General features: G+C 41.7%; 1 protein-coding gene across 1 annotated transcript in view; it reads right to left on the bottom strand.

The window, feature by feature from the left end:
- The window catches only part of TBC1D12 (TBC1 domain family member 12), a 149,800-nt gene extending 129,992 nt beyond the window's left edge, over positions 1-19,808 (bottom strand). The window contains exon 1 of the mRNA XM_033225065.1: positions 18,566-19,808. Within this exon, the coding sequence (XP_033080956.1) occupies positions 18,566-19,800 (1,235 nt within the window). The 5' untranslated portion in view covers positions 19,801-19,808. The remainder of the gene's footprint in view (positions 1-18,565) is intronic.
- Between the last annotated feature and the right edge of the window lie 464 nt (positions 19,809-20,272).

Here is a 20,272-nt window from a genome sequence, read left to right as displayed (position 1 = left end):
TTTGTGACAACATGGATGAACAGAGAGAACATTATGTTAAGTGAAATTAGCCACGCAGAGAGACCAATACCACATGATCTCACTTCTATTTGGAATCTAAAAAAGTCAGACTAATAGCAGTAGAGAGTAGAATCGTAGTTACCAGAGGCCGGGGGGTGGTTACGGGGGAAGGAGAGGGAGGTGGGTGGAGGAGAGTGAAAGGGAAAAGGGGAAATATTGGTCAGTGGGTACAAAATGGGTTTCAGTTAGATAGGAGGGATAAGTTTTGGTGTTCTACTGCATAGCACAGTGACTACAGTTAATAGTAATATATATTTCAAAACAGTTAAAAGAGGGTTTTTTAATGTTTTCAGCATAATTCAATGATAAATGTTTGAGGTGATGATATGCTAATTAGACTGATTTGATTATTCCACAATGCAAACATATATCAAAACTTCACATTGTGCCCCATAAATATACATTTGTCAATTAAAAATAAAACTTGAAAGAAAAAAGTGTTCAAACAAAACTTGTACACAAATGATACTAGCAGCACTATCCATAACAACCAAAAGACAGAAACCACCCAATGTCCACCAGCGGATAAATGGATAAACAAAATGTTATATCCAAGCAATGGACTATTATGCAATCATAAAAAGTAATGCTGTACTGATGCATGCTACAATATAAATGAAACTTAAAACATGCAAAGTGAAAGAAGCCAGACATAAACAGTCAAAAAGTATATGACTCCCTTTATACGAAATATCCAGACTAAGCAAATGCACAGAGACCAAAAACAGATTGTTGGCTTGGGGACAAGGCAGGATTGGAAGTGGCTGCTTAGTGAGTACAGAGCTTCTTTTTGGGGTAATGAAATGTTCTAGAACTAGATAGTGGTGCTAGTTGTACAACATTGTGAATGTATTGAATGTCACTATTGTAAATTTTATGTTATATGCATGTCTTAGCTCAGGTTGCTATAACAAAATATCGACTTGGTGGCTTGAACAACAGATATTTGTATCTCAAAGTTCTGGAGCCGGAAAAGTGTAAGATCAAGGCCCCAGCAAATTTGGTGTCTGGTGAGGAGTCTCTTCTGGTTTTCAGACAGCTACCTTTCTGCTGTGTGCTCACATAGCAAGCAAGCTCCCCAGGGCCTCTTCTTATAAGGGTGTTAATCCCATCATTAGAGTCCCACCCTCCTGAACTCATCTAAACCTAATTACCTCAAAGATCCCACCTCCAAATATCATTACTGGGGATTAGCACTTCAACACATAAATTTTGGAGGGACACAAACATTCGGTCCACAACAATATATTCCACTGCGATAAAAAAATTTAGCAGATTTATAAAACTGAACTTCCAGTTATCAGTTTTTAAAATATGGTTGCCAGCATTCATCAACAGACTAACCGCTTACTTCTTTCAGTAGGAGTAAGTATCCCACACCAAAAGCCATATGTAAACCACACATTTCAGTAAAATAAAAACTTAGAGGAGATTCACTTTTTTCTTTGTGGTTCTGTTTGGTATTAAATATATTAAATAGAAAACTAAATTACACTGGTTAAGGCTTTTTAAACAAAATACAAAAATGACTGTTCCTATCAAAAGCTGTTTATTCTATATGAGCTGCTTTTAAGTTTGTTTTTTCTTTCCCCGAGACCGAGTCTTGCTCTGTCGCCCAGGCTAGAGTGCAGTGGTGCAATATTGGCTCACTGCAACTTTTGCCTCTCGGATTCAAGGAATTCTCCTGCCTCAGCCTCCCAAGAAGCTGGGATTACAGGCACCACCACGTGGAGCTAATTTTTTCTATTTTTAGTAGAGACGGGGTTTCACCATGTTGGCCAGGCTGGTCTCGAACTCCTTACCTCATGATCCACCCACCTTGGCCTCACAAAGTGATAAGATTACAGGCATAAGCCATCACGCCCGGCCTTTTAAGTTTTATTGAATCTAAAATGCAGGTTAATGTTAAAAACTTCACTGATGGGCCGGGCACGGTGGCTCAAGCCTGTAATCCCAGCACTTTGGGAGGCCGAGACGGGCGGATCACGAGGTCAGGAGATCGAGACCATCCTGGCTAACACAGTGAACCCCCGTCTCTACTAAAAACTACAAAAAACTAGCCGGGCGAGGTGGCGGCGCCTGTAGTCCCAGCTACTCGGGAGCTGAGGCAGGAGAATGGCGGGAACCCGGAGGCGGAGCTTGCAGTGAGCTGAGATCCAGCCACAGCACTCCAGCCTGGGTGACAGAGCGAGACTCCGTCTCAAAAAAAAAAAAAAAAAAAAAAAAAACTTCACTGATGATACACAAATGTTATTTAGTATGAAATCATACTAAATAACCTATATATTTAATATACTGTAATATACATTAAATAACCTGTACATTTAACACATTAATAGTAAATGTATAAATACTTAATAAAAGATGTATGTGTTTGCTATCAAAAAAATGGCTGGGAGGACAGCTGTGGTGGCTCACGTCTGTAATCCCAGCACTTCGGGAGGCCGAGGTGGGCAGATCATGAGGTCAGGAGATCGAGGCCATTCTGGCCAACATGGTGAAACCCCATCTCTACTAAAAATACAAAAATTAGCCGGCCACGGGGGCGTGCGCCTCTAGTCCAGGCTACTCGGGAGGCTGAGGCAGGAGAATCACTTGAACCTAGGAGGCAGATGTTGCAGTGAGCCGAGATCGTGCCAGCCGAGATCGCACCACTGCACTCCCACCTGGGTGACAGAGCAAGACTCTGTCTCCAAAAAAAAAGAAAGAAAAAAAAGGGTGGGGGGTGCTGGGCACGGTGGCTCAGCCTCTAATCCCAGCACTTTGGGAGGCTGAGGCGGGTGGATCACTTGAGGTCAGGCGTTCAAGACCAGCCTGACCAACAGGGTGAAACTTCATCTCTAGTAAAAATACAAAAAATTAGCCTGGCACAGTGGCACATGCCTGTAATCCCAGCTACTCGGGAGTCTGAGGCAGGAGAATCACTTGAACCCAGGAGGCAGAGGTTGCAGTAAGCCGAGACTGCAACAGTGTACTCCAGTCTAGGTGACAGTACAACTCTGTCTCAAAAATAATAATAATAATAATAATAAAAGACTAAAGTATAAAAAGATTGAGTGCAAAAAACAGACATATCTAGTTCTACAGGAATTGAGAATAATCTGTTAGGCTGATAAGAAAACCTAAAGAAGATATTTTCTTCAAAACTAGCAATAGCATTAAGGCAATATTTATAAAACAAAATTCAGCACTTCCTTTATATTACATTTCAGTTACAGATGCTGTAATCTGGATTTTCTTAAAAGTTGTGCAGCTGCCACAAGTATTTTACCAAAATCTATATGTTTAGGTAGTTAATCCCCCCCCCTTTTTTTTTTTGAGACAGAGTCTCGGAGTCTCGCTCTGTCGCCCAGGCTGGAGTGCAGTGGCCCAATTTCGGCTCACTGCAAGCTCCACCTCCCGGGTTCTCCTGCCTCAGCCTCCCGAGTAGCTAGGACTACAGGCGCCGGCCACCATGCCCAGCTAATTTTTTGTATTTTTAGTAGAGACAGGGTTTCCCTGTGTTAGCCAGGATGGTCTCAATCTCCTGACCTCATGATCCGCCCGCCTCGGCCTCCCAAAGTGCTGGTATCAAAGGTGTGAGCCACCACGCCGGGCCTGGTAGTTACTCCTTTAAACATGGACTGTTTTGCCAGCACACGGATAACTAAAGATTGCTGGGCTTTGTTAAAATTATTAGAGCTAGATTTACTTGGAGATAACCAAATTTAAGGGTGGCAGACCCCAAGTTTCAGGTTTAATTATCCTTCAATTTAATCTGTATCTCTACGCAAAGGTAAAAAAAAAAAATGAACAAGAACATGGTCCCTGTCTCTGGAGACTTTGCAATTTAGTAGAAGAGACACACATGGGCCGGGCACGGTGGCTCACGTTTGTAATCCCAGCACTTTGGGAGGCCGAGGCGGGCGGATCACAAGGTCAGGAGATCGAGACCATCCTGGCTAACACAGTGAAACCCCGTCTCTACTAAACACTCAAAAAAAATAACTAGCCGGGCATGGTGGCAGGTAGCCTGTAGTCCCAGCTACTTGGGAGGCTGAGGTAGGAGAATGGCATGAACCTGGGAGGCGGAGCTTGTAGTGAGCCAATCGCCCCACTGCACTCCAGCCTGGAGGACAGGGCAAGACTCCCTCTCAAAAAAAAAAAAAAAAATTAGACACATACATAGAGGTAATTATGGAAGTCTCAATATTTTGTCTTTATCTCATTCAATCATCAAAAATGGCTGATGAGTATACTGTCCCAGTCCACTTTTATAAAGCAATGTGCAGAACTTTTACACTAGATGTAAAACTTTGATTTTGCAACAATTTTACACCTCCAGGGTTTTTCCTGAAGTTGTTTCCTTTCTGATCCACAACAGCAAAACATGTAGCCAAATAGCTATTCTCTTTTCCCATCCTCATTAAATTCCTTACAAAATATAGTAAGCATAATTTTTCACATGACTATTTTCATATCATCTCAATTCCTTCAAAAACAAAAATCCAGTTCAAAGTTTATTTTCCTTAAAGCTTCACAAAAAGACTACTGGTATGTCTCACTCAACTTATTTATGACCCCTTCTTGTAGAGATTGAAAGATTTATTTAAAGTTATTTACTTTTTTTCTCTAATCCAATATTACTGGTTAAAAAAAATGTTATTTACATCAACTATTTGGATATCACATTTTGAAAAGGAGACTGACAACCACCCGTAAACTACCATAACTATCTCCATGCTCCAGTTTCTCAAGTTGTAAATCATCTGCCACATGGCTATGCAAGTCACCGTTCCAAAATGTAGTTCTAAGTATGTCGCCATTGTTTAAAAAACCCACAAATGTTCCCTGTACTGCCACCTCTCACTGAATCAGCTCAAATTACTTAGTTCTGTCAGACAAATTTAGCTCCTCCATAATTTAGACTCAACCTTTTTGCCTCAGTTTTTGACACATACCTCAAACACCCTAGGGGCAATCATACTGATGAGAATCTGCAGTCCCAAAAAGTGCTGAGCTATTTTATATATAATTCTATATGTGTTATTTTTACCTGTCCTGTCGTCAGACTCATTCTAACCCAAACCCTCTTCATTAGTAAAATAATAAGCTTTCATGTTTCATCTACTGTAAAGTTCCTAACTTCCTATCTCAAAGTTAATCACTCCTTCCTCAGTGGTATTGATGCATCTCATATCCTCTTTCATAATACTACTCAGGTGATACTGCAAGCATTGATATTATAGGACTCCCTTATGTGAAACTTTTTAAATAAAATGTTCTGTTTACCTAATCTCCTATGTGCCTAGTGCCTAGTATACATAGAGGACTCACAATAATTTGCTGAATGAATAAATAGCAAGAAAATTCCAAACTAATTCGTAAGAACTAAAAAGGGTTCTGTAGCAATCTTAAATGTCTGAAGGGTAATCATGTAAACGAATTGAATTGTTTTTTGTGGCGCTAAGGGGGAAATTGGGACTATGAACATTACAATGAACCACACTGTACTTCAACAAAGAACCTTCTAACAACTAATACCCTCAATAGACTCTGTTGAGAAAACTGAGCTCCAAATTAGTAAAAGAATTCAAGCAAGACTAAATAACATATATTAGATGTCTAAACATTCTGAGAATAAAAAGGCATACACTTAGCTGTACGGTAGTCGCTGGTGCTTTGCTTTGTTGACATTTTGCTCATGTCTAACCTAGAAGTACATCCTGAACTGACAATATGCATGATAGAACCTTTCTTCCAGTTGCACAGGTGAAACCTGGATCCTGACCAAGGTAACTGTATTTTTTTCCCTACATAGTGTTATGTCTCTATTAAATGGACAACCAAATCAAAAGATTATGTTTCAGTGGTGTTGTCGAAGAGCAATACAATCTTATCTACTCATTAAAATAAATGGCTAGTTATTACTTTACTCAAGAAAATTTTATAGTGGTTATCTCCTAAAATTTTCCCTTCATGCAGTAGAGTTCTCAGCTGTGTTATTTGTACACCATCCAGTTTTGAAAGTTAATCCTTATCCTAGCATTCTTGACAGTATTACTGTGCTTCTGAGAGTATTATCACAAAGATGGGCATTAACCTCCAGTTATTTGTTCAGTGTGCTAGTTACCTTATATAATAATTACCTATCAAAAGTTTTATTAGTTTTTTTTTTTTTGAGACAGTCTTACTCTGTCGCCCAGGCTGAAGTGCAGTGGCGCAATCTCGGCTCACTGCAAGCTCGGCCTCCTGGGTTCACATCATTCTCCTGTCTCAGCCTTTCCAGTAGCTGGGACTACAGGCACCTGCCACCACGCCCGCCTAATTATTTTTGTATTTTTACTGGAGACGGAGTTTCACCGTGTTAGCCAGGATGCTCTTGATCTCCTGACCTCGTGATCCTTCCGCCTAAGCCTCCCAAAGTGCTGGGATTACAGGCGTGAGCCACTGCGCCTGGCTAGTTTTATTAGTCTTTAGATCAAAAATTTTGGTAACCAAAACAAATTCTGAATCACGAGTTATTTGTTTCCTAAATAACATTCAAGGGTTACCAATCTCTGTAACTCTGGGTAGTACCAATAACATCAAAAAGTCAGTGAGGGATTGGGGGAGTTAAGGCTTATGTAAGTACAAAAAAGCAACTTAAATGTTATCACTCTTCAAATATACAGAAACTACTTATTCAGTTGGGATGTTTTTCTTATTTAAAACTTCAATAACTTACTTTAGAACTTAAATTTCTATGTACTATATCTTCCTGGTAATGAACCATGAATTTTTTCCACGTGGGTAAGAGGGACTTTAATTCCATTTGCTAGATTTACCCTGGTACTTGTAGGAACAATTTTCCTTTCCTTTTAGCACTGGAACTCAACTAAGAATACAGTGTGTGCAACTGTATATTGCATTTATTTTACCTTTTGATAAATGTACATTTTAGTACCCGAAACTATCATATTAACAACCTAAACTTTTAGAGCCTAAATTAAACTTTATATATACGACCTGTTATTTAAAAATAGTTCAGTTTGCCTGTAATCCCAGCACTTTGCGAGGCCGTGGGGGATAGATCACTTCAGGTCAGGAGTTCGAGACCAGCCTGGCCAACATGGTGAAACCCCATCTGTACTAAAAATACAAAAAATCAGCCGGGCGTGAGGCGCACGCCTGTAATCCCAGCTACTCCGGAGGCTGAGACGGGAGAATCGCTGGAACCCGGGAGGCGGAGGTGGCAGACAGCTGAGATCCCATGACTGTACTCCAGCCTGAGAGACAGAGGGAGGCTCCATCTCAAAAAAAAAAAAAAAGAAAAGTTCAGTTTTACAGTATGGCCTATTAAGCCACCGGAGACACGGACGTTAGGGAAGTTAAGGAGGGACATACAAGATACTTTAAAGAAACAAGTGGCTAGAAACATCCACAAAGGCACTGAGGTAGGCCAAGTAGAAAAATTAGAAAAATATGGAAATAATCTGTGGTTATACTCTGAAACCAACAGGCCTAAGTACTAACTACATGGCTAACTTCTACCTAATATTTATCTCTCCAGCAATTTCTCTCTCTACGAGTATCTTCAAACTCATTCTCTAATAGTTTCTCGTGTCTCTTACCATACTTCCAAACCCTCAAATTTTCTTTATCATCTTCTCACCACCTTAACAAGAATAACATGGAAACAATGTATTATCTTTAGCTTTATTTTATATTCCTGTCCTGCTTTTCAAAAGCAGATAATGTGAACATTTTATGTTTTTCTAACAAAAAAAAAGTAAACTATTATAGTATTTGAATGACTTTTTCCTGGGACAACAACAAAAAATGTATTTGCCCTACTTGACTAAAAGATGGCTATGAACAATCTAGATGAAAACCAGATCTGGAAATTCTAAATAATGCCTAACGTATGATGGGTAGTTGTACATTACAGTACTTGGGAAAATATAAGAAAACAGCACATAATTTGATTTCAAAATTATTATGTTCAGTTCCAAATTTAAAATGTTTTAATCTCTGTGGGGTTAGAGACAAGCAGATGAAAATATTTTTTAACAAAAAAAAGCATCTAACATAAAATTCAAATTAAAAAACATACCTGAAAAGCCACATTCAAAGATGAGTTAAACATCTTATCAAGTTCACTCTCAAACTAGCTCTAAGTAAGGAACATGACTTGTAGCTTGATTTCCTAAGGTAAACTTCTCTTAATTGCAGGAAAGAGCATGCTGAAAACCCAGACAGTTACATGGGTTTCCCTCTCTTTCCTATTTCAGCCACAAAAATAAGAAGCATAAGAAAGGCTGAGGTAGCAAATGCTGGAGGGGAGAAAACCATGTGCAGTGTGCAGGATTTCTTCTTAAAGGCACAGAAAATAATTACAACTAGCAGCAGAAGGAAGGAATATTAACACTTTTTTCACAGGCTATAAGAAAGGTAAAGGTATGCCAACAAACTGAGTAGACCTGAGGAAAATCTTACAAGTTAAAGCTTTTCACAAACAGGCAAGCATGGCTACCTAAACAGCATAAAATGAAAATAAAAGATTTTTCCCATTAATAAAAAGGAAGCCAAGATTGAATCTGGCCGAAATAATTAATCAACCAAGTAAAGGCTAGCAAAGTACTTCCAGATTTGTATTTTGAATCTGTTCTCTATTATATATCTCTGTTTATACTCATCAATTACATAGTACCTGAATATGACCCAATTTTAAATCAGTAAAGCAATATGAACTATAAAGGTGTATTGTACTTTCAGTCACTACCTGAGGAGACCTGCCTATTAACCAGCCCAGGATTTCCGTGGTTATAGTCGGGGAATCACCCGCATCAGAATCACTTGCGGGCCCTTTTAAAAAGTTGGATTCCTGGTGGACCCCACCCAAGATCTACTTGGGTCTCAAGGAATCTGCATTATTAACAACCCTCCCCCTTCCAAGTAATTTTAAACACTAAATTTAAGAATCACTGTAGTAGGGTCCAAGCAACTATCGGCCATAACAACCTGAAGATAACTTACAGTGTAGCTAACAGAGTTCCTAGGGAGAAAAAAGCAGCCTCAAAAAGGACACACTTTGCCTTTCTGCATACATTTAGAGATGGATAACAGATGTATCGTCTCAAAATCTCCAAATGTTTCCACTCTTTCCCAAAACCTTCCTACCACAACATACTAAGTATGAAATGCATGAGTAAGCCAAGTTAAACATTTCATGAACTTAAACTAAAAAATTGGCTTTGCTTGTCTATAAAAGTTCCTTAAGACAATAAAAGATACAAATATTTTAATCCTTCTCAGCATTCCTTCCTTTTGGTTCCTTCTCAGATTTGCTTTTTAGTCAAAGCTTCAAGACTTCGGGAAATGTTATATCACTACACCAGAATCTACTTTAACATCCATCCAATCCCATGTACAAATTATGTTTAAAAATCTTCTACTGCGCAAATTGTGTAACGTTTCCCAGACAGTACACAAAAATTCATCCAGTAGGCCGGGCGCGCTGGCTCAAGCCTGTAATCCCAGCACTTTGGGAGGCCGAGACGGGCGAATCACGAGGTCAGGAGATCGAGACCATCCTGGCTAATACGGTGAAACCCCGTCTCTACTTAAAAATACAAAAAAAAAAAAAAAAACTAGCCGGGCGACGAGGCGGGCGCCTGTAGTCCCAGCTACTCGGGAGGCTGAGGCAGGAGAATGGCGTAAACCCGGGAGGCGGAGCTTGCAGTGAGCTGAGATCCGGCCACTGCACTCCAGTCTGGGTGGCAGAGCAAGACTCTGTCTCAAAAAAAAAAAAAAAAAAAAATTCATCCAGTATCTTTCTTTCTTCAAATCAGTGGATTTCAGTGGTGAAGTTGAGGAAGGTGTTACAGTAGTCTTGCTATAGTCTGAATAATAACATTTGAATCTTCACTATATGCCACATAGCAAAAACAAAGAATGTAGAATATTATTTAACCCTCATGGCAAGCCCATGAATTAGGCATTATTATAATCCCCATTTTATGGATGAGTTGCCTAAAGTCCAGAGAAGTCCAGAATTAAAGAGCTAGTAAGCTAATTCAAACCCAAGCAGCCTAACTCTAGAACGAGCATTTTTAAGCACCATACCATCCTGTAATTTGAAGATGCCACCTAGGATTAAGCAATTCACTAAAACATAGTTGACAATCTGAATCAACTGCAAGCAATTTTATCTTTCTTTGGAGACAGTCTCACTCTGCCATCCAGGCAGGAATGCAGTGGTGCGACCATAGCTCACTGCAGCCCCGACTTCCCCAGCTCAAGCGATCCTCCCATTTCAGCCTCCCAAGTAACTGTGGCTACAGGTGCACACCACCATGGCCAGCTAGTTTTTTAATTTTTTATAGAGACAGCATCTCACTATGTTGCCTAGGCAGCCTTGAATTCCTGGGCTCAAGCAATCCCCTCACCTTGGGCTCCCAGTGTAGGCATGAGCCACTGGGCCCAACCAGGCAACTTTCTAAAAATGCAAATTCACCAGCCAAATAGTAGGTCTCCTGAATCTGACTAGGTGGAGGCTGTGAATTAGAGAATCTAATTTTTGTAAATGTGTTTTTAGGTGATTTTTTAAATTTTTTAAATAAAATGAGATGGGGTCTTGCTATACTGCCCAGGCTGGAACTCCTGGCCTCAAGCGAATCTCCAGTCTCAGCTGCCCAAAGTGCTGGGATGACAGGCATGAGCCACTATATCTGGGCAGTTTCAGGTGGTTTTGAAATATACCAAAAGCTAGAAACAAATGCACTAGCTCACCAAAGTGCCACAATGGCAACCTTCATGAAATAACTCATAGTCTGGAAGTTAAAGGCTTAAATTCCAGTTAATTGATTAACTAAAATGTACTTAATACCCCATTCTCTCTCTCTCTCTCACTACTCCTCCCCATTTCAAAGAAATAAGAAAAAAATAGATCTAGAATTTGCTATAGAACAGAAAAAAGAGCTGCTGCTTTGTGCCACCTTCACATGAAAAACTAAAAGATCACTGATATTTCTATCATGATTACTCTAAGGCAGAGTTAGACCTTTGCTAAAAGACACATTAAAGGTGAAATCTGGAGTTGAAAGGAATAGTTCTATCTCTAGCATGCCTCTCATTTTACAGAGGGAAAATAAATCCTGTTTTTTTCAGCTTTCTCTTTAACTCAGTTCACATTTGTAATGTTCAATCAGTAAATATTTGTGGTCTACTACTGTGGGTGCAACAGAATTGTGTATTATAATACCACAATATTAGAACTGAAAGGACTCTGAATATCCCAATTTCATAGATGAGGAAACCAAAGTCCAGAAATTTAGTGAATTGCCCAAGGTTAACAGAATTATTTAATGGCAGAAGTTGTTACCTAGGACAAAAACCAAGTTACTTATCTCTCAAGCATTGTATTTTCACTACACCAAAAGCTAAGTTTTTGTTCTTAAATTTATAATTCATAGAAATCAGTGTATTAGCTTCAAGCCCTAGGAATAGATCTATAGTCTAGTTGTAATTCTTACATTAATTAGCTATCTGAACAAATAACCATAAAATAGAAATAAACCCTACCCTTCCTAGGTCACAGTAATATGTAAAGAACAACAACCAAAAAAAACTGTGGCTGGGCACGATGGCTCACACCTGTGATCCTAGCACTTTGGGCGGCAGAGGTGAGCAGATCACCTGAGCTCAGGAGTTCGACACCAGCCTGGGCAACATGGTGAGACCTCATCTCTATGAAAAAAAAGAAAAGAAAAAAAAACTTATGAAGAAAATACATATGAAAATAATTTTAGAAAACTGTGAAATTATGTAGAACTAAGATACACTTTCATATTTTTTCCTAGAGGCAAACGGTACTGGTTTTAAAATCTTGTAAATGCTGCCCCTAAATAGTGTGCAGTGAATATCATTGTTCTAGGTTAAACAATGAGTTACCATGCATAATTCATTTCCAATATTAAATTAATACCACCTTGTTAGAAAATATCTAGCAAATAAAAGATTATTTGTCAACACCATCATTGGCTTTCCATGGAGTATTAAGGCATGAATAAGGTGATCACAGAAGTTCCTTCCACTTAAAAGATCTAAAAACTTAAAAGTGAAAACTTCCATTTAAAAGTAACACAACCACTCCCCAAATAAAAACCTTTTAGTCAAAATCTCCTATAAAGTGTGAGGTTTAATTAAGAGCATTGTACAAACGTTAGTTTCTTAGTTGTGACAAATGTACCATAAATATAAGGTGATGTTAACCAAAGGGGAACAGGGGGAGGGGTGTGGAAACTCTCGGTATTACCTTTGCAACTTTTCTACAAATCTAAAACTATTTAAAAATAAAATATTTTAAAAATTAAAAATAAATCTCTATAGCCATTTTGGATAGTTTAGAGATTTCTATTAAACAAGTAACTCCAAGTTAGTATTATAATAATAGTCTGCTTTGCTTACAACTGTGTAGTAAAGAATGTTAATTTGGCCGGATGCAGTAGCTCATGCCTGTAATCCCAGCACTTTAAGAGGCCAAAGCAGGCAGATCACTTGAGCCCAGGAGTTTGAGACCAGTCTGAGAAACATGGCAAAACCCTGTCTCTACAAAAAATACAAAACAAAATTAGCAGGTCATAGTGGTGCATGCCTGTAGTCTGAGCTACTTGGGAGGCTGAGCTGAAAGGATCAATTGAGTCCGGGAGTCTGAGGCTGCAGTAAGCTGTGCCACCGCACTCCAGGCATGGACAAGAGTGAGATCCTGTCTCCAAAAAAAAAAAAAAAGTTACTTTAATTTAGCGCTTCAAAGTAATATGTTTGAGTGCTTAAATTATCTTACTTCCACAAAAATCAGAGTTTCTGAATATGTTCTACCTAATTTGTATTCAGGTTATCACATTTCTAATCTGCCAACTGAATGAAAACCACAAATTTCTAAGGTGAAATCCTGAACCAATGCTGAATTTCCGGTGCTTTAGTGTAGGTCCCTAGAGTATTGTTTTTTTTGGAGTTTTTAAAAGAAAATACTGGATCTGAGGTAGGTGAAGGAGTGAGACACAGGGAACAGATATAAAAGGCTCTTGAGCTAGCTCCCCAATTTAACATAATGGTAGCTTCACAACACTCTAAAATCCTAATAGACTTTTGTGTTTATTCCAGAGCAGTTAATTACGTATTATTTTCAGCTTTCCTAAAATTTTAAACATTAATTATAGTAGCACAGTTGATCCTGAACAAAACAGGTTTTAATTCAATTGATTTTTCCTTCATTCTCCTTGTAAATAATTGTATCAGAGTATTAAAAAGCTGCATGCTTTGGGGAGCTTTTAAAATCTTTTAAAACATCAGAAGTTTCATATTTTGCCTTTTCTTTAGTTATCTGAGAAAGGAACTTATTTTTTTAGAAACTCACGTTGAAACTTGTTTTTATTTTAGTTGACTGGGGGAGGAATACACACTATGGAACAAGTAAGGGAGCCTTATAGGACAGAGATGTTTATGATGGCTCAATCAGATGGATGAATTATGATTTTGTCAACTAGCGCAAATTCTAGGCGGAAAAAAGGACGTGGCTGACTTTGCTGTTTCCGAGACCCTTAAATTAAGAAAAAAACTTCATCAGTTTTCATATTAGGGAGAATGGAGACTCTAGATGTGAAAAGAAATCACTAAAAGAGCCTTTAGTTTTTCCTACTCAACCCAACCATTGTAAAAAGAGCTCTGTGAAAATAGCTTTTGCCACAATATTTAGGAAGTTTCAGAAGTCAACAACTACAGAGAAAGTCACATGGATCTGCATGTTTCAAAATCTATAAAGTCAATTTTCTTCTCAGATAAAGGGAAAAAAATCTTCAATTATTCCTTCCTTACCTTAGCAATGCCCTTTAAGGTCACCAAATTCATATAAAGACTTGATTAAAAAAAAAAAATCAGCACTACCAGGAAACACAGATAAGTATCTATATTTTTAAATAACAGTAACTATGCCAATGCAATCCTAACAAGCTTCAAAAGTATTAAATGGCCTAAAAACAAACAAACAAAAAACTACGAAAGAGTCTACCTACGTAAAAAATAAAGCATTCTACTTAGAAAACAAGACATGAATTTACTTGAAGGACCCACAAAAACTTTGGTTTAAAACTTTTTTTAAGAGACATAGTCTCACTCTGTCACCCAGGCTAGAGTGCAGTGACTCAATCATGGCTCACTGCAGCCTTGAACTCCTGGACTCAGGCAATCCTCCTGCTTCAGCCTCCAGAATAGCTGGGACTACAGGCACGCGCTACTATGCCCAGCTTAGAACTATTTTTTAAGAAGAGTAACAAATGGATCCTTGAGGAATTAAGGCAAGCTTGGAAACGAAAAAGACTTCAAAAGTGTTCACTCCTCCTCACTGCTGAGTGGTACCCATCTAGCATTTCAACTTTTTTTTTTTTGAGACGGAATCTCACTCTGTCACGCAGGCTGGAGTGCAAGTGGCACAGTCTCAGCTCACTGCAACCTCCACCCCCAGGGTTCTAGCATTTCTCCTACCTCAGCCTCCTGAGTGGCTGGGATTACAGGCACCCACCACCATGCCCAGCTAATTTGTTTGTATTTGTAGTAAAGACAGGGTTTCGCCATGTTGGCCAGGCTGGTCTCGAACTCTTGACCTCAGGTGATCCACCCGCCTCGCCCTCCCAAAGTGTTGGGATTACAGGTGTGAGTCACTGCGCCCAGCTGCATTTCAATTTTTATAGACAGGAAAAGGTCAAGGATCTGAGGGAATGCTACTTCTAGCGCTCTGACAGCCAAGTCACCATAAACACAGAAAGGTGTCCATGTGAAACTGAAGCAAGCCCCCAGTAGGGACTGAAATAGAACTCACCTCATGTGGAAGGGAAGGAAGGTGGAAGATGACCACTAAGGCCCTCCAAATGAAAGCAGTCATATTCTAAATGAATTCCTGTATTTCCTATATGATATCTACTGAAATAATGTGTCTTAATTTAATATACTTTGTAGTAATAGATACATTCCTGTAAAATGTTCCCCCTTCTTTACTTAAGTAAACATAAAACTTTTTTTTTCGAGGTTTCTCGTATAGATTTTTGCCTAATTAAGGGAAAGAGAAGAACGAAGTGGGAAGGGAAGAAGAAAAGCATGGAGGATAAACAGGTGGCAGAGAAAAAGCCATAAAGTGAACAAAGGTTGTAGACTGAACATAAACATGGACTGGGAAATCAGGAATCCTGGTTTCAAATCCCAGCCTGCCACTAGCTAACTAAATTACCTTCTTTAGACAATGAGATTCCTCATCTAAAAAAAATAAAATAGGAGTAAGGGTTGCACCGAAGAACAAGATTCCATTCCAAACAAGCCACTTCCAAAGAGAGCCCTCACCTGGAGCTTCAGAGTTGAGAATAGCAACTATGCATTTGGGGGTAGGGTTGGATGTCTTGGGTTGTGTTGTGAGACAGGGGTAATTTCTGATTATTTTCACTGTGGATGGAGATTTTGCTCAAAATTACACTACCTAGCTAGAGCACAGTAAAGGGGAATCCATGAAAGCTACTGATTCAACCCAATCTGAATGGTGTTCTTCATACCAGTGGCTACGTATTATAGTTTCAGAGATGAATGTCACAGTTCCTGCCTTTAAGGTGTTCAGAATTCAGTTAAGAAAAACTGTGCCTCTCTGACTCTGCCCCTTCTTTCCCAAGAAGTCATATAAAGGAAGCACTGACTCCTAGAGTCCTGACATTCAGACCTCTATCAGGAAAAATGAGGCTTAGAGAAATTAACTTTAGGGCACCTGTTTTCTGACTTCAAATCCAGTGCTCTGACACATATGAATAATGTGGCCATATGAATGTCATCTAGCTATATTAAGTTCTATTAGGCTACAAATAAAAGAAAATTTAAAAATTAAATCAAAATTCCTGCCTACTTAAAACACATGGGAAATGAAAGAAAAAATAAATTTTCTGCCTACTGTTAATAGTATGAAAGCCTCTTATAAATAACATTGTTGGCTGGGCGCGGTGGCTCACGCCTGTAATCCCAGCACTTTGGGAGGCTGAGGCGGGTGGATCACCTGAGGTCAGGAGTTCAAGACCAGCCTGGCCAACATGGTGAAACCTGGTCTCTACTAAAAATACAAAAATTAGCCAGGCATGGTGGCAGGTGCCTATAATCCCAGCTACTTGGGAGGCTGAGGCAGGAGAATCGCTTGAGCCCAGGGGGCGGAGGTTGCAGTAAGCCAAAATGGCACTACTTCACTCCAGCCTGGGCAAAAGAGGGAAACTCCATCTCAAAAAAAAAAAAAAAAAATTGTTCATAAATTGCAATTTATCTGTCTTCAAACTTAATCCCCACTAGCCTGCACCCCACCTGCAGGTCAGGGAGAGTTGTCTAAATCATCTCTATTCACAATGCATGGCACAGAGCAAGAACTCAAGAGTATACTAGTTGAATCCGTGATCTCCAAAGCCCCTCCCAGATCTAAAATTGCCTGACATCTGACCTGAAAACATGACCAAGATAGATATGACCAATAAACACCCAAAGGCCACACAGTGTCACAAATTTATAAACCTAACTCACCTTGAGATCTTTTAGAATATTGCCAGTACAAGTTTTAAATATAGTTTTGCAACTATATTACAAATACAGATCTCATTACTATATTGTCCTGAGTAACACAAAATTAGGATTTTCCACTTTTGATTTAAGAAACTTTATATTTGTAAATTTATATGAGCAAAAAAAAAATGGAATAAACTAGAAAGAGGAATAAGAAATATCAATTATAATCAGAAAATTATGCCTTTATATCTACAATATGTATGCTAATTGTATAACCTGCTAAAACTTGAGCTCAGAATTCGCTTCTTTCACTTCTGGTTGTAGTCAAGATCCCCAAAAAGGTAGCAAAAACACAGTAAAGAGAACTCTGTAAAGGAAAGTTTTACAAGTTGGGCATATTTTCCTATTTGCCTAGTGATTTAAAAAAAAAAAAAAGAAGAAGAAGAAGAAGAAAAAAAAAAAAGGCGTGTCAAAATCTAACTCAAGGAAAACTGCTTTTTTTTTTTGAGAGAAGTCTCACTCTTAACCCCCAAGTTTGAGTGCAATGGCTCAATCTCAGCTCACTGCAACCTTCGCCTCCCAGGTTCAAACGATTCTCCTGCTTCCGCCTCCCAACCAGCTGGGATTAAGTCGCTTGTCAATACGCCCCGCTAATTTTTGTATATTTTAGTAGAGACGGGGTTTCACCATGTTGGTCAGGCTGGTCTCGAACTCCTGACCTCAGGTGATCCGCCCGCCTCGGCCTCCCAAAGTGCTGGGATTACAGACGTGAGCCACTGCGCCCGGCCGTAAACTGCCCTTACAGTAACGTCCATTAAGTATTTTCTGACTACTCTTATTTATCCTTATTAAATCAACAAACCCCCATCCTGAAATCTGCAATGTTCAGCGCCATAATTTATTTTCTTTCTTTTCTTTTTCTTGAAAGACGGAGTTTCGCTCTTGTCTCCCGGGCTGGAGTGCAATGGCGCGATCTCGGCTCACTGCAACCTCTGCCCCCCGGGTTCAAGTGATTCCTCTGCCTCAGACTCCCGAGTAGCTGGGATTACAGGCACCTGCCACCATGCCTGGCTAATTTTTGTATTTTTAGTAGAGACGAGGTTTCACCATGTTGGCCAGGCTGGTCTCGAACCCCTGACCTCAAACAGTCCGCTCGCCTCAGCCTCCCAAAGTTCTGGGATTACAGGCATGAGCCACCGCGCCCGTCCCATAATTTAATTTCAAGAATATCCTGTCAAATCACAAATACAATACCATTTTTTAAAAAAGTTATTGGGAGAAAAAAGCGGAGGCCTATCTGGGAGATTAAGAGAAAAGGCTTTCCTTAAAGCGCTAATTTGGCTTAAAAAGTTGGGATAAAATTCTAAACACCAAACTGCATTTTAATAAAGGCCACTGAAACAAATGAATAAACACTATGAAGCACAACCACTTCTAATTTCAAGAATTCCCAAACCACTTGAATGGATTTAGACTCTATGCAAACACAGCAAATAAACAGCTCTACGAAAGGACTTCCTTTTCTTTTTCACAACCACACCCGTACACACATACTGCCTCCCCCCACCCTTCAACAACCTAAATCTTTGTAGTACAATTTTTAAAAATTGGGGACGGAGATGGTTATCCGCTTTTCCAGAAAAAGCAACTGCAGATGCGGCACTAGCCAGCTGGCTGACCCTGACTGCTCAGAAGCCAGGTATGAATGGCAGGTACAGCCTCCCGCCGACAAGGCAACAGAAAGACTCGCTGTCCACAAAGCTCACAACTTCTCCTATAGAAACACAAAGCCGATCCAGTTCCTCTTCCTCCAGTGACAAATCAAAGCTAAACCCTGACGAGTGCGGGGCTGGCAAGGAAGCGGCCGACCAAGCTCCCGGCTCCGGCTCCGGCTCCGGCTCCGACCCAGACCTCGGCCCTGCCCCCGGTACCGGCCCCGCCCCGCGTCCCCACGCAGCCTGCGCCGTACCTGGCGAAGAAGTCCGCGAAGCCGCCGCTCCGTCGAGCCCGGGCCAAAGTCCCTGCAGGACCCTGCTCCGCGGCGGGCAAGGGCACCGGCGGCCCAGCCGGGGGCAGGTGATCGCTGGCGCTGTGACCGCGGCTCACCTCGAAAGTGTTCCGAGAGTTCAAGTGAATGTCAGAAAAGCCCAGGCGCGGCTCCGCACCCCCACTAGTCCTCTCAGCCGAGGTGGCTGGGGGCAAGCCCTCCTCTGGACCCCCGGCGCCAACTCCCGGCTGCTCTGAGTCCTCGCTACCGCTGCAGCTGTTGGCCGGGCTGTCTCCCGAGCCGCTGCCCGCGCCCTCGGGCTCCTCGGCGTCCGCGGCCACCAGGCAGCAGCTCCGAAGCGGGTCCTCAAGCGGCGAGGCCCAGTCGGACGGGCTGCCCGCGCTGTCCGCGTCCTCGTCGCCAGGCCCCTCCAGGCGGAGGCGGCCGCAGGGGCGGCGGCGGCGCGACTCCCGGCCGCCGACGCGCGCCAGCCCGCGAGCCTCTTCCAGATCGCGACAGTCCCGGCCCGGCAGAAAACCCGAGTCTCCGTTGGTCATGCCTCCGTGCCGCGGCGCGCGGCCATCCGCCACCTCCGCGCCGCGGTGCTTGGAACCCGAGCCCAGCGGGCAGCCGTCCGATCGTGGGGCTGCCGAGGGCAGCGGGGCGCCGGCTTGGCCAGCGGGGAGCGGACAGTAGCAGAGCCCCGGCTCCAGCTGCTCCCCGGCCACCGCGAGGTAACGCTGAAGGAGCTGCCTAGGCGGCGTTTCCTCCTCCTCCTCCTCAGCCTCCTCCCGCGGTTCCACAGCGCCGACGCCTCCGCCAAAGCCGCCCATGGCCCGGATTACCTTCCCGTCCTGGCCCACGGGCTCCGGCGCAGGCACCGGGAGCAACTTGGGGTTTCTTCCCGAGCAGGCTCCGGCATCCTCCGGACCCACCATCTGGGGGCGGGTGGCGGCCGCCCCAGGTGGCAAGGAAGGACTCCAGGCGCACGCTTGGCCGCAGAACAGCTCTGACTGCTGAAGCCGCGGCGACAGCCGCCGCAACGTTCCCAGACCCACCCCTCCAACCCGCGGGGTCAGACAGTTGCGGGAGGACGGGCACGCGCCAGGACTCGCGCACGCGCAAAAGTCGGACCGGTCAAGCCCCGACCTGGAGATTCCCCGAACCATAGAGACGGTAGCTAGAGAGACGCAGGCTGCCAATCTAGGATCAGCCATCTGGATGGTGGAGGCTGGTTGGCCTGCTCCAAGAGTGACAGTTCTTACCGAAGCGCGGGTATTGCTCGCTTAGCAAAAATTCACTTGATGTATTTCATTTATGGTAGTAAAATACTCCCATATTTGGGAGGTGTTAGCGTGGGTAAGTCCTTTCAGTTCTAATTGGTCACCAGTCGACTTTACGATTTTTACATCCTTCTCACGCATCATTGCCACAGTTCAGGGCTTCATCACTTCATCGAGAAGAGTCAACACCCTCTCTTCTTCACTTCATCTAACATAAAAAAAAAAGATAACCTAATTTATCTTGCTCACTTAGCACCATGTTTCATCACAGTCCTCTAAAAGATTATCACCTAAGGAGGGAGAGGAAGTGGTCAGGCAGAGAGGAGCTAGTGAAATAATCCCAGCATTCTGCAATAGTGGATTAAAACGGGATGATTGACCATGGAGTGGAAATGAAATATATATA

This window comes from Trachypithecus francoisi, unplaced genomic scaffold (genome assembly GCF_009764315.1).
Source record: "Trachypithecus francoisi isolate TF-2019V2 unplaced genomic scaffold, Tfra_2.0 Contig01436, whole genome shotgun sequence".
Lineage (NCBI taxonomy): Eukaryota > Metazoa > Chordata > Mammalia > Primates > Cercopithecidae > Trachypithecus > Trachypithecus francoisi.
Note: the sequence above shows the minus strand (reverse complement) of the source record. Positions and strands in the feature narration are given on the sequence as shown.